The sequence below is a fragment of the Schistocerca nitens genome, chromosome 7 (assembly GCF_023898315.1).
Source record: "Schistocerca nitens isolate TAMUIC-IGC-003100 chromosome 7, iqSchNite1.1, whole genome shotgun sequence".
In the NCBI taxonomy this organism is placed as follows: Eukaryota; Metazoa; Arthropoda; class Insecta; order Orthoptera; family Acrididae; genus Schistocerca; species Schistocerca nitens.
In genome coordinates, this window is record NC_064620.1 from 221,107,292 (window position 1) to 221,121,165 (window position 13,874).

General features: G+C 40.5%; 1 protein-coding gene across 1 annotated transcript in view; it reads left to right on the forward strand.

Annotated features, from left to right (window-relative positions):
* The first annotated feature begins 241 nt into the window (after window positions 1-241).
* Window positions 242-13,874, forward strand: part of LOC126195542 (lipase member M-like) — a 159,683-nt gene continuing 146,050 nt past the window's right edge. The window contains exon 1 of the mRNA XM_049934166.1: window positions 242-349. Coding sequence (XP_049790123.1) covers window positions 242-349 — 108 coding nt within the window. The remainder of the gene's footprint in view (window positions 350-13,874) is intronic.

Below are 13,874 nucleotides of genomic sequence, written 5' to 3' on the forward strand. Positions count from 1 at the left end.
TCTCTCCACAGTGTCTCTACTTACAGAAAAGTTATATCCACCTGCATTTACCATTTCCATACCTGTGACTATATGCACTTGCTGTACTTGGTCATTTAGTGCTTCTGACAAAAACAAATAAGTTTGGAAATTTCATCAATTAATGAACGACTTCTTGTAGGGGATTTGTACCTTTTGTGTAACGTTTATGAAATCCACAGAGTTTTCAAATATCCATCACGCTGTTTCAGGTGTGAGGAAGATGGACGCAGCCGCAATCCTGGGAACAGCGCTGCCAGTGGCGGCCCCTGGAATTAACCTCACAAGTGGCTACACGCCTCCCATAGACCCGCAGCTGCTCATGACGACGGTGAGCTCACACTACATCTCTCTCCTAAACCAATGTGTGCTAAGACAGTTATCCCCCCCCTTTTTTTTGTGTTATTTCACAGGTAGAAGGATTACTTGCAAGTGGGAATAAAGCATACACTGCTAGCTTTGAAAGTTTGGCGAGTGAAAGTTTCCTTTAAAAAACAATCGTCTTCATTTGATTTGAGATATCGTACTGGCTAGGTTGGTTGGTTGTAACTTTGCTGTTGTTTAGCTAAAGTGACTACGTGCATTTCCAACAGCGAGAGAAACCCAATATATCTGCCTGAGAAAATACAACATGAACTGGGCCCTGTTTTATAATCTTTCTAAAAATGTACAAACTGATTAAATCCTGAATTTTTCTATTAATTTCTCTAAATAAAGAAAGTGGCCCCTGTGCTTTAATGATCTGCCTAATCATGCTGTTCATGAAATGGTTCGTGTGATTGATAATTTGCGTAGCAAACTGATCCTGAAATGAAAATATCTTACCTCATAATGTAAATGTTTCGAAACGTGGTGCTTGCTGCTCTCTGTGCGCCAGCAGCACATTGCTAACTACAGTTGCTGAGAGTTTAATGCAAGGCTCCAGACAACAAGAAAACTATTTTGTAACCATCACTGAGCGAGACATTCCTTTAAATAAAAATGACTTGGATCGAGTACGTGGACAATGCTGTTAGGTGAAATATTCCTTTAACACACAGTTTTTAAATTATATAATATATTACTACTTGTATGCAATTCATGTTACAACAGTCATTAACACTGACAAAGTGTAACATTTGATATCAAACTCTTACTATCACAAATCTCAGACAAATAACTGATAAATATAAAAAATACCTTATAATGAAAATTACTCAATCTTTAATGAAAAATCTAAAGTTACCTGATGTGGATGTCTTGTTCAACAATGAATTCTGACTACTCGCGACTGCGGTGCCAACAGATTGAAATATTGCCTTCATTCCTCTTCATACTCCATTCATTGTAAACGATTAATCAAATCCTCCTCCTCTGTTTCACAACATTCAAACACAAATCATTTTGCTCAAACTTCTACATTACCACAAGTCTTCCGCTGGTCGTCTGTCTCACTATTACTCTAACGATAGAACTCTCACACTCCTCGCTACCAAACAGCAATGGCAAAAACAAGCACATCTTCCAGCGACACAGCTACTCTGACAAAGACTGTGCGCGAATAATAAGCGACTCAACACTGTCGCTTAGATTGTGAGACATACATAATACGTACAAATTCCAGAAACGCAAATAACCAACACCCAATAGACCTGTTTCAGCTTGTAAATCTGCAACATAACGAATGTGGCTTGCAACAAACGTCAAATTACAGTATGGGGCCTGTTGTTTCGGACTTGTCCAAAAGAACAGACACCAACGATCGACTTACGCAGTCTTGCATTCACAACAAAAAGGAAGTGTGTGTGATGTAGCTGATTTGGTCGTTGAAAATAATTCAACAACTACATTTGAAAATTTGTGACTGATATACAAATTTCCCTTTAGCTATGAATATCAAATGAGAGTGAAGTGTACTGTGTGCTTGTATATGGAAATGATTAGCACGTTATCACAACTGTGCCGAGTGGGTAGGGGTGACTGCAGCTCAGAAATAGCACTTCTTGTTGTCTGTTGCAAGATCATGTTATACCTCGTGTAAGATGGATAAACATGTACCAGTATACGTCAGAAATAGACGTTGGCAGTATTGAGGCTTGTTAAGATTTCGATTTATCTGCGTCTACGTCAGTACTCCGCAAGCCACCTGACTGTGGAGCGGAGGATATTTCTGGTACCACTAATTCATTCCCACTTCAGTCGCTCCATTTGCAAAGGGCACGTGGGAAGAATGATTGTCAGTAAACCTTTGTATTAGCTCGAACGTTTCGAATTTTGTCGTTGTGGTCATTTCGCGAGACGTATGTAGGAGGAAGTAAGTGTTGTCCGAATGTTCCCGGAACGTACTCTCTCTGAATTTCAAAAGTGACCCACTCCAAGATATACACGCCTCTCTTGTAGCTCTGCTGCTGGAGTTTGTTGAGCACTTCTATATCGCTCCCACACAGACTAGGGGATCCCGTGACGAAATGATCTTCGTTGGATATTCCATTAGGCCTACCTGGTAAGGGTCCAAGAATGATGAGCAATATTTGAGAATCGGTCGAACAAGTATTTTGTAAGCCTCTTCTTTCGTGGATCAGTTACATTTCCTTAAGATTCTTCCTAAAAATCTTAGTCCAGCATCTGATTTTCCTAATGTTTGATTTATGTGGTCATTCCACTAAAGGTTCCTCTGGATGGTTACTAATAGATATTTTACAGTAGATACTGCTTCCAGCAATTTGTCATGAGTGGTGTAGTTGTACGGTAGTGGATTTCTTCTGCTATATGTTACAATTATTTACTTTCCTGGCCAATTGCCAATCTCTGCACCGTTCATCAATCCGCTGCAGGTTATTTTGCAAATCGCTACAATCTTTTGGCGTTGAAAACTTCTTCTAGAGGAGCGCATGACCTGCAAATAGCCTTATGAACCTTCCGGCATTGTCTACTAAATCATTTACATGCAAGGGCGTGTTGAAAGGTAATGGCACAGGATCTTTCATGTGAAAAGTCTTAAAGCTTTTTTTGTTAAAACAGACTTTATTAACATTCTGTATCTTTATTATTCATGTCTACATATTTACTTCTCAACATAGTCACCCTGGTGACGAACACACTTCTCCCAATGAGAAACTAGTTTGTTGATACCGTCACTGTACAATGTTTGACTTTGTTTTCAGAGCCATTACCTGATCTCTGCTTGCACCGCTTCATCACTTTTCAAATGAATTCCTCGAAGGCGTTGTTTGAGTTTTGGAAACAGATCAAAATCAGATGGGGCGAAGTCGGGACTGTGTGGAAGTCATCCTAGAGAGTAAACACAAGGCTTTGGATTGTTGCAGATGTTGCAGCGCTCGCGTGTGGACTGACATTGTCATACTGATGTAGATCGTATTCCATGTGCGGACGAACTCATAGTATTCGAAACTCAATTACAGCACACTGTTTCTAAAGCATCGCCATAGTTACGTTACACGCCGCCATGTCACGCGCTATAATTCAGAGTCCTCTAGCGGCAGAGGCTTTCAACTTGCGCCAGCGAAGCGAAAAGGTCGACCGAGTGATATCCATGACGTATAATACCTCAACTGATAATGAGAATGGGACAAAAAATTCGGAGGTCTTACTTTTCAGCATGCACTCGTCTATTGTAAACAGTAAAGGCGCCCTCACACTCCCTTAGATTACTCTTGAAATTACCTTAGCGCCTGTCGATTTTGTTCCCTTAACAGAGATACGTTGAATTCTCTCTCCAAGGCAGTGTTGAATGCAGTCGCCAATCTGGTCCGGTACTCGGTAATCTTGTATTTTTTGTACTAAGCGGGAGTGCAAGACGGTGTAAAATACCTTCCTAAAGTCTACGAACACAACATCAATCTGAGAGCTGTTGTCTACAGTACTGTGGATGTCAATGGATGAACAGAGTGAGCTGAGGCTTCAAGATCTCTGTTTGCGGAATACATGTTGGTTTTTATGGATGAGATTTTCGTTCTCCAAAACGTCGTAATGCGTGAGGATAAAACTTGTCCCACAACACTGTTGCTCGCACTGGTCGACGTTCCACGACTGTTGTGCTCATGTGAATTGAGTTCAGGAGGCGGCCAGCGTGGCCGTGCGGTTCTAGGCGCTACTGTCTGGAACCGCGTGATCGCTACGGTCGCAAGTTCGAATCCTGCTTCTGGCATGGATGTGTGTGATGTCCTTAGGCCAGTTAGGTTTAAGTAGTTCTAAGTCATAGGGGACTGATGACCTCAGAAGTTAAGTCCCTTAGTGCTCAGAGCCATTTGAACCATTTTGGAGTTCAGGAGAGCCACACTCGACGCTATGGATGAGCTCAACGGTCCCACGAGCCTAGCGCCTGAGAGGACAGATGTAGTTCACTCTTCCATGCAGGATTGTTCAGCCACATGAAGAGTCACGATATAGGTTGTCTGTGTCAAGGTAATGTCCATAAAGACAGTGGAGCTCAATGGACAGGCAGTGCAGAGACCCTTGTTGTGGCTTGATGTGCCTGCAGAGTGACGTGCTCCGGCAATAGTGCGCCAAACGACGGCATTGGACACACCAGTGGCACAATTTCGTCTTTGCTTATCAGTTCCACGTACAGCATCACTATGGATGAATACATGTATGGAAGGTCTAAGAAGACTGAACGTCGCCAGGCTGCATTCGTTATCGTCATACAGGCCTAGAACCTGGTGTAGTGGTAAGGGGTACCAAAGGGTACACATCACAATCCTATCCAGTTCACCCAGCTGGTAATTCAGACAGCAGCCATGTAATCCCAGGTGACTCTTCGAGGTCTCCGATCTTTCAACCGGAAGTGGCTCTACTCTATCTCCTAAATCTCCATGACGTCATCTTTCGACAAGATAATGTAAATCCGCATGTTGCCCGTAATCGACATCGACAGAGAGGGTGTTCGACTGTTGTCTGCATGTTCTCCAGATATTTCGCTCACTGGAGACATCATGCCATAGGCTGCCAATAGTCTGGCATGCTATGATTGCTGCTATGATTGACGAACTGTCTTAGAGTTGAACCATAATGGGATGACTTACCAGCCTGTGTTATTATAGCTCAGTTTGACACAATTCCCAGGCTGGAAGGAAGGAAGATTAATGCTCAACAGCCCATCGACAACGAGCTCATTAGAGGCGGAGCAGAAGTGGTGAAGGAAACCGGCTATGCCATTTCAAAGGGCCAGCCAGTTTGAGCTGACATTCCTGCAACGCGTATCAGCACTGTGTGCTGAATTTCACCTGTAAATGCAATCGTTTATTCTATCTGCTATGGACCTACCGTTTGTGCACCATAAGTAACAGTTCACTGTTTGCTGTCCCACCAGGTGTCCCAACATAAATGGTTAGCACTTTATTTGGAATAATGTTGCGTTTTTCTACAGACATGCAGAACTACATATGATATAGTAACTGAAGAATTTGGTAGACGGTACAGACAATTTTTATAAAATTAATGCTTTAATAGATTATGAGCATGATTTTACACAAGTCATCCAGTATGCAAATACACTGTCAATTAACGTCATTTGATATACGTCCTAAATGGAACATCTATAGCCTATAGGGCATGTATGACATGCTGTGTGGAATGGAGAAGTACATATTTTGGTAACTATTGCAGCCATTTGTACAGACAGTAATGTGTTGTAGTTGCAAAAACGTAGTTATGTATTTAGTTTAATGCTTGTTCCATCGATCACATTTTTGTTAACTTGTTTTGCTGTTGAATGTGTCGGTAGGTTTACAAATAAAATATACATTCTCTGTGAAACTATAGTTATATGCCAGCCACTTGCATTTTTTAAGACTTCTATTTTTACTCAAATGTAGAACTGCAGACGAACCACATGAGGATATCATCTAACCAGAAATTCATTTGTGTAGTAACAGGTGATGTCAAGAAGAACTGGTTTATTTGTTTTTAAAACTTTTATTATGTACTGTTATCCTTAATTTACAAGAAAGGTGATAAAATAATTTTGTAGATGCATACTTTGGCCTGGACTATGGTAGAGTAATGCAAAGTTATGCTTAGTGGTAGCCATTTTTATTCTTAATCTTATCTAAATGAATGATAGTAGTTTTCATGCTATGATTATTTCTTTTCAACTACTTCACAAAAAATTTTTGATGATGTTGTTAGTATCCCTAATTTTTGTAATAGTTACCTATATGAGGTTTGTAGTAGCTATTCACATACTGCACTCACAACAGATTTCTGTGCAGTCAATTATTTGTGTCTAATTATGGAACTGGTCCAGGAAATTATCTCATTAACGAATGTAATCAGGCAGCAAAGTGAGATTTCATATGCTTTCGTCACCAACCACACACACAGAAGTAGAAATGTTGCTGAACTCAAAAGTGTGAGATTTAGGACATGTGAACTCCAATTCAAAGTGCGCCGTTACATGTTCCCTTCCCCTTGTCTTTTATGGTTATTGGTGATCATATAATCTATATTATCAAGAATTTAATGAAATGGGGTTTTTCTATATAAAGTGGTAAGCTGTTTTCCAAGAATCAGTCCATAATCTATTTCAGTATTTCATTTATCGTTTCTTCTCCTGTTGCGCATCTACAGCACTTGACTATGATGCTTACATCACCAACAAAGAGCGGTGCTTTTGCTTTGTCAGTGTGAGATGAAGGTCATTTATATGTCGCAAAACAAGGAATGGTATCATTATCGAACCCTGTGGAACACCATTAGTAATTTGCCCTTCTGAGAAGAAGATTTGTCATGAAAACTGCATTACCTATCTAAAATGATCCTTTACTTTCTATCCATTACGAGTGAAGTGAACGACTTACTGATTGCGCAATTAAAGCCATAAAATTGAGTGAGGTGGCTCAGTGGTTAGCACCCTGGGTTCGCATTCGGAAGGATGACGGTTCAAACTTGCATCCAGGCATCGTATTTAGGTTTTCTCTGATTTCCCTATATTGCTTCAGGTAAATGCCGGTATGATTCGTGTGAAAGGGCATAGACGACTTCCTTCCCATCCATCCCTAACCCGATCGGATCAATGACGTCACCTACAGACAATCAAGCAACCACCCATCAACGAACCAATCAACCAAGCAAAGCCAAAAATTTTAAAAGACTTTCTGTGAATGACGTTCCACAGCTTCTACATCTTTGAAAAAGGAAGACACAAGTGCTAGAAAGCTGAATTACTGCAGTGCCGGAGAAAGGGATAAGGTGTGTGGGAAGACCTTCACTTTATCCACAGATTGCAAGGCAAGTTTATGTGGTAGAAATCTTTGTAATTGCACTTATAACACCATTGCAAACAGCCATCATAGAAACTGTGGTGCTCCATGTGCCATATTCGGCAGAAGTATAACGTTGACTACAGTAGTGCGCGAACTTATGTGTACCAAAATACACTACTGGCTATTAAAATTGCAACACCACGAAGATGACGTGCTACAGACGCGAAATTTCACCGACAAGAAGAATATGCTGTGATATGCAAATGATTAGCTTTTCAGAGTATTCACACAAGGTTGGCGCCGGTGGCGACACCTACAACGTGCTGACATGAGGAAAGTTTCCAACCGATTTCTTATACAAAACCAGCAGTTGACCGGTGTCGCCTTGTGAAACGTTGTTGTGATGCTTCGTGTAAGGAGGAGAAATGCGTACCATCCCGTTTCCGACTTTGATAAAGGTCGGATTGCAGCCTATCGCGATTGTGGTTTAACGTATCGCGGCATTGCTGCTCGCGTAAGTCGAGATTTAATGACTGTTAGCAGAATGTGGAATCGGTGGGTTCAGGGGGGTAATACGGAACGCCGTGCTGGATCCCAACGGCCTCGTATCACTAGCAGTCGAGGTGACAGGCATCTTATCCGCATGGCTGTAATGGATGGTGCAGCAACGTCTCGAACCCTGAGTCAACAGATGGGGACGTTTGCAAGACAACAACCATCTGCACGGACAGTTCGGCGACGTTTGCAGCAGCATGGACTATCAGCTCGGAGACCATGGCTGCGGTTACCCTCGACGCTGCATCACAGACAGGAGTGCTTGCGATGGTGTACTCAACGACGAACATGGGTGCAGGAATGGCAAAACGCCATTTTTCGGATGGATCCAGGCTCTGTTTACAGCATCATGATGGTCGCATCCGTGTTTGGCGACATCGCGGTGAATGCACATTGGAAGCGTGTATTCGTCATCGCCATACTGGCGTATCACCCGGAGTGATGGTATGGGATGCCATTGGTTACACGTCTTGCTCACTTCTTGTTCGCATTGACGGCACTTTGAAGAGTGGACGTTACATTCCAGATTTGTTACGACCCTTGACTCTACCCTTCATTCGATATCTACGAAACCCTACATTTGAGCAGGATAATGCACGACTGCATGTTGCAGGTTCTGTACGGGCCTTTCTGGATACAGAAAATGTTCGACTGCTGCCCTGGCCAGCACATTCTCTAGATCTCTCACCAATTGAAAGCGTCTGGTCAATGGTGGCCGAGCAACTGGCATGTCACAATACGCCAGTCACTTCTCTTGATGAACTGTGGTATCGTGTTGAAGCTGCATGGGCAGCTGTACCTGTACACGCCATCCAAGCTCTGTTTGCCGTTATTACGGCCAGAGGTGGTTGTTCTGGTACTGATTTCCCAGGATCTATGCACCCAAATTGCGTGAAAATGTAATCACATGTCAGTTGTAGTATAATATATTTGTCCAATGAATACCAGTTTATCATGTGCATATCTTCTTGGTGCAGCAATTTTAATGGCCAGTAGTGTAGTTTAGTGAATCCTCACCCGTACAGGGCTCTCAAGAATTCATATAGACTTTTAAGAGTAGAGTGCTCACCCTCATCTATCAGTGGATAGTAATATCTTCACTGCGAATCGTACAGATATTTTTTTCTGTTATCTGAACCATTCACGGGTGTCAGGGCAGTCAGAATGCACTGTATCACCTATTTATGAGAAATCTGGGAGCATTGTTGACCTGCCTGTCAGATAAGGAGAAAAAGTTAATAGTTTGTGGAGAGTTCAGCGTAGATTTTTTAAAAGATGCAGATGGGAAAAACGTATTTGGATAGTTATTTGGGTGTTTTAGTCTAATTTCAGTGGTTAATTTGCAACCCATGTGTTTCAAGATAGTAGGACCCTGATTAATAAATTTTTATAGACATTGCTCGTGATGAAACAATTAATTTGCACTCAGTATTTACAGGACTATGAGATCATGATGCACAAGTAATAGAAATAAACTGTACTCTTTACACCCAGGGAGCAGGTTCATTCAAAGTAGTGAGGCTTATTAATGACAACTTAACAGTAAGTTGAATGAGATAGTATGGTATGAGATATATATTGCAAGAGATGATAATGTCAAATTCTGTTTCTTAGTACATTTGTGTCCATATTTGAAACTAACTTTCCTAAAAATGTATCCCAAAAATCCATTAAAAAAGAAGTAAGTCATGGACAACTAAATGAATTAAAATCTAGAGTAAGGGAAAAACGCCAGAATGAATCAAGAGCCGGTATTACTTGTATACCACAAAAATTCTGCATTAAAATGTTCTGAAATATGGACATCCTGACAGAAATTAATAATTTAGATAATGAAATTAAGATTAAACTGAATATTGTCAAATAGGAGACAGGACAACCAATGATTAAAAAGATCCCATAACAATTAAACTAAATGACAGTGTTGTGACTCACAATTCTCACGTTGTAAGTACTTTCAACAAACACTTCAAAAATGTTGCAGTAAAAGTACGATTAAGTGGTTCAGTTGAAGTGGCTAGAGAACATACTAAAAATGTGATTCCAGAAAACTACAAACAACGAGTAATAGCACCTACATTCATGACAAAAGGTAACAGAATTATAAAAATTCTGAAAAACTAAATCTCATGTGGTATTGATGGAATCTCAAACAGAATTCTAAAAAGTTGTTCTAACTTAAGATGTAATGTCCTTCGTAATACATATGTAATGCATTGTATTTTGTTAAGACTCTATACAAGAAAGGTCACAAGAAAACTAATGTACTTGAAAGCAGTCTCACATTTAAGTAGGGACAATTATCATATCACAGTTTGGATTCGAGAAAATTTACTCAACTGAGAATGCTACTTACACATTCATCCATTAAATATTAAAAGCCTTAAATAACTAAATACCATCAACTGATATTTTCTGTGATGTTTTCCTAGCTTTTCATTAGAAATTTCAAACGGCCTGTTGATACTGATATCCCCAGATGGCATATTGACCCCACTGATAGGATTATTTTCCTCACAAGTACCTACAGTTTTAACCTCGTCACTTTCGCTATGGTCATTACTCCTCACCGAACTAGTGCTACTCATATCAGACATTTCGGCCTCCCACCAATCCTCTGTCCTATTAACAAATGGTTGAAATGGCTCTGAGCACTATGGGACTTAACATCTATGGTCATCAGTCCCCTAGAACTTAGAGCTACTTAAACCTAACTAACCTAAGGACATCACACCCATCCATGCCCGAGGCAGGATTCGAACCTGCGACCGTAGCGGTCACGCGGTTCCAGACTGAAGAGCCTAGTACCGCACGGCCACACCGGCCGGCTCCTTTTAACATCTATGGTTTTCATTCTCTCTCATATCTTCTGTCCCCAAAGTCCGTCTACTTGTATCTATATTCGATCTTAAATGATATCCCCGTTTCATTGTTAGCAATATACACTCTCAGAATATCACCAAAATAATAATACACAATAAATAAAATATAACTGTAACTACTTATACAGTATCCACGTCACGGACTTGCCTCATTTATCGACGCAATTAAAATTAAAAGGAAGCACAATGAGTTACTGTTCAGCCAGTAATAAAGTCTCTTTACACATAGAAGCCCGAGCCGCAGTAACGCAAGTCAGCTATTTCCTACCTTCCGTACAACTTCTGACGTCTCGTAGTTCCCGTAGGTAGGCGCCACGTTGTCGCCTGCACACGCAGATGCGATCTTCCGCCCGCAATCAGCGTCGTGGATTGTCGTAGTGGAGAATATGAAACATATAATTGGAAGTTTTCAGTCACTGTTCATTACGCAGTCACAGCAATTATACTTCACCACTGTTTATTAAGGAATAATTGTTTTCATACCTTTTTTGGAGCCACGTGTTTGGCTCCAGTTGTAGCCGCCCTCCGTCGGTCTGTTGTCATCGACTTCTCGGACGTAAGGTATTGATGTTCTGATCTACTGTATATGCCCAACTTTTCGTTATATCTACGTATCGGATGGAGCAGCCACAGACATCTTCACTGAAGCGGCAGCTAAATTTCGGATTTTAAAATAATAATTAATGTAGACTTTTTGCATAAGCGATCACTCTTCATTTTTTGCTGCCTTACCGAAGACAAGATAGTTAATAACGTCTTTGGACGTTAGTTATTATTTCAACTTCCTATTTGCGATGTTACTACTTATTCGCACTCTTTCTTATTTTGTATTATTTCTGTCCGATTTGAAATGAAATGTTAAATAGTTTTTAAGTCACAATTTGCGATTCGTAATATTTCATACTGGAACCTTCCGTCATCCAGAGATACAGTTTGCAGCTTGCCTATTATTATCATTGACTAATACACACGATATTGTGGAAATCACTTTAGTTTATTATTAACAACATTTAATAATAACTAATGATCATGAACTATTGCGTTTTGTGTATAGGGAAAAGGAGGGTTGATCCCACAATTACTCTCAGCAATTACGGCAACTAAAATGTCCTTGATTTTTATAGTTCGTCACTCAAAGATATTATAGCAAGGACTATGGTCCATTACTATACTTCTATGCAGTCATTCAAACTTCGTACGCTTTTACTTTCACAAAGGTAAGGGTCCAATTCCGTTCTTATATTCAGTTTAACGTCCCGTCGTATAGTCCACAGATCCTATTATCGAAAACAAGACAAAAGAACTAACAATACCCGCGCGTGGTTTATATAGTAGAATTTAGAAACAAAAGTAGCCGAGTTAAACCCTCTTTGATTTCCCTGAAGCGCTACTTTACCTTGAGCGTTATTCTGATGAGAGATTATATATCGATAATTTTAATTAAAACTTTTCTATGCTATTAACTGTTTCCGATGTTATCGATGACCTCTCGCCTATATGAGAATAAGCCCGATAATCTTGTTCCTATTAAAAGAGGGGTTATACTTTGGGCATGGGAGTTTTACAGCATTCAGTTTTCGACGCCATTAAGTTGTGGCGTAGGGAGCAACGAAGAGTACATTTGTCAACTATTGTAATTATTTGTAATCTTTCCCACTGGTACCACCTAAGTTTCTCTGCAACTAATGTTGTAGTCTAATACTTTCAAAAGTGGCTCTGAGCACTATGGGACTCAACATCTGTGGTCATAAGTCCCCTAGAACTGAGAACTACTTAAACCTAACTAACCTAAGGACATCACACACATCCATGCCCGAGGCAGGATTCGAACCTGCGACCGTAACAGTCGCGCGGCTCCGGAATGAACGCCTAGAACCGCTAGACCACCGCGGCCGGCTCTAATACTTTAACTTGCTCTATACGTCATTATTACATGACTGGTCGCCCCGGTAGATGCTATTGAGCTTTATTTATCTACTTCTTTTTTAAGTGTAATTACTGTAACAGAGCAGTGCAAAACAGACGAATTTTTTGCAGGTATTACATACGCTGAGAGACTGGAACCTCGATGCAGCTGTGCACTGCACTATTATGCAGTCAAGCTGTGACGATATACCTTTTTCTTGGTAGTAATCTTGATTCGTACCAGTAACATGTAACGCATTACGGAAAGCAATACCAAGTCATGTAACATCTACGGCACGGTACTACATTCTCAGACAACTCGAACCGCCCTTGATTTGATTTATCTACATTTTTCAGACGTAAAAAAGAAGGAAACTTTATTAGAATTTAGTTGCTGGTCATTAAATATAAAGCATAAACTGAAACTGAACGATAAAAGCTAAGGAAATTATCCGTGTCCTTCTCGTCGTTCCTCTTTGGCATTCCTCTTTGCTCCTTTGCTGAGTCGAGGAGATCACGGAAACCTAAGATTCAAAAGGCAAAACAGTGATTTGAAAGAAAACCCTTCTGGGTGCACATTCAGGGTCTTCACCAAGGTGAATATCCACTCGATTCATCAACTGCTACGTAAGATTCTAACGTTATCGCTGTTCTGCATTCGTTCATTCGTTGCTCTACCACGAAGAATGACCTTGAGCACTGTGGAAAGAGCCAAGCCGTATATTAACATGCAGCTATTACGTAGCCTCCTTTATGTATCAAGAGGATATAATTTGTTCTATATTTCGGCCAGCAAGACAGCCAGACTCTCTAGAGACGTATAATTGTTCAGTACATTCTCATATTTAAGGTTATTAGGATCCTATATTCTTAAACTATCAAAAAAGCCACTGAAAAGGTTGTGTAGCCCATATGGGTTTACTTACGATGAATAGTCATCCAAACTACATATGGTCCACAGTAGTACTGTCAGCATAGATGTTTGGCAGCTCATGTCATAAGTTTCCAGGTTAAATAATTAAACTATAGACAAATAAAGCAGACAATTATAACCAATTATCGACTCTGATTATGTGGAGTGTATGCACAGTCAGAGATGCCAACAGTATTTAATTTTGCGGAAGAGGCCAGATTAGACTTCACGTTAGTCTGCATTAGTATTCGTAAAAAAGTGTAGTACAAGCACTGGAATGCGTCTTGGCAACAGAATATGACCACCAACAGAAATTTATTTTTACTAACTCTAGTAGCAAAAAATCACCGGTATTGGTCATTATGGCTACACTTCCAGTCACTTGATCTTCTACAT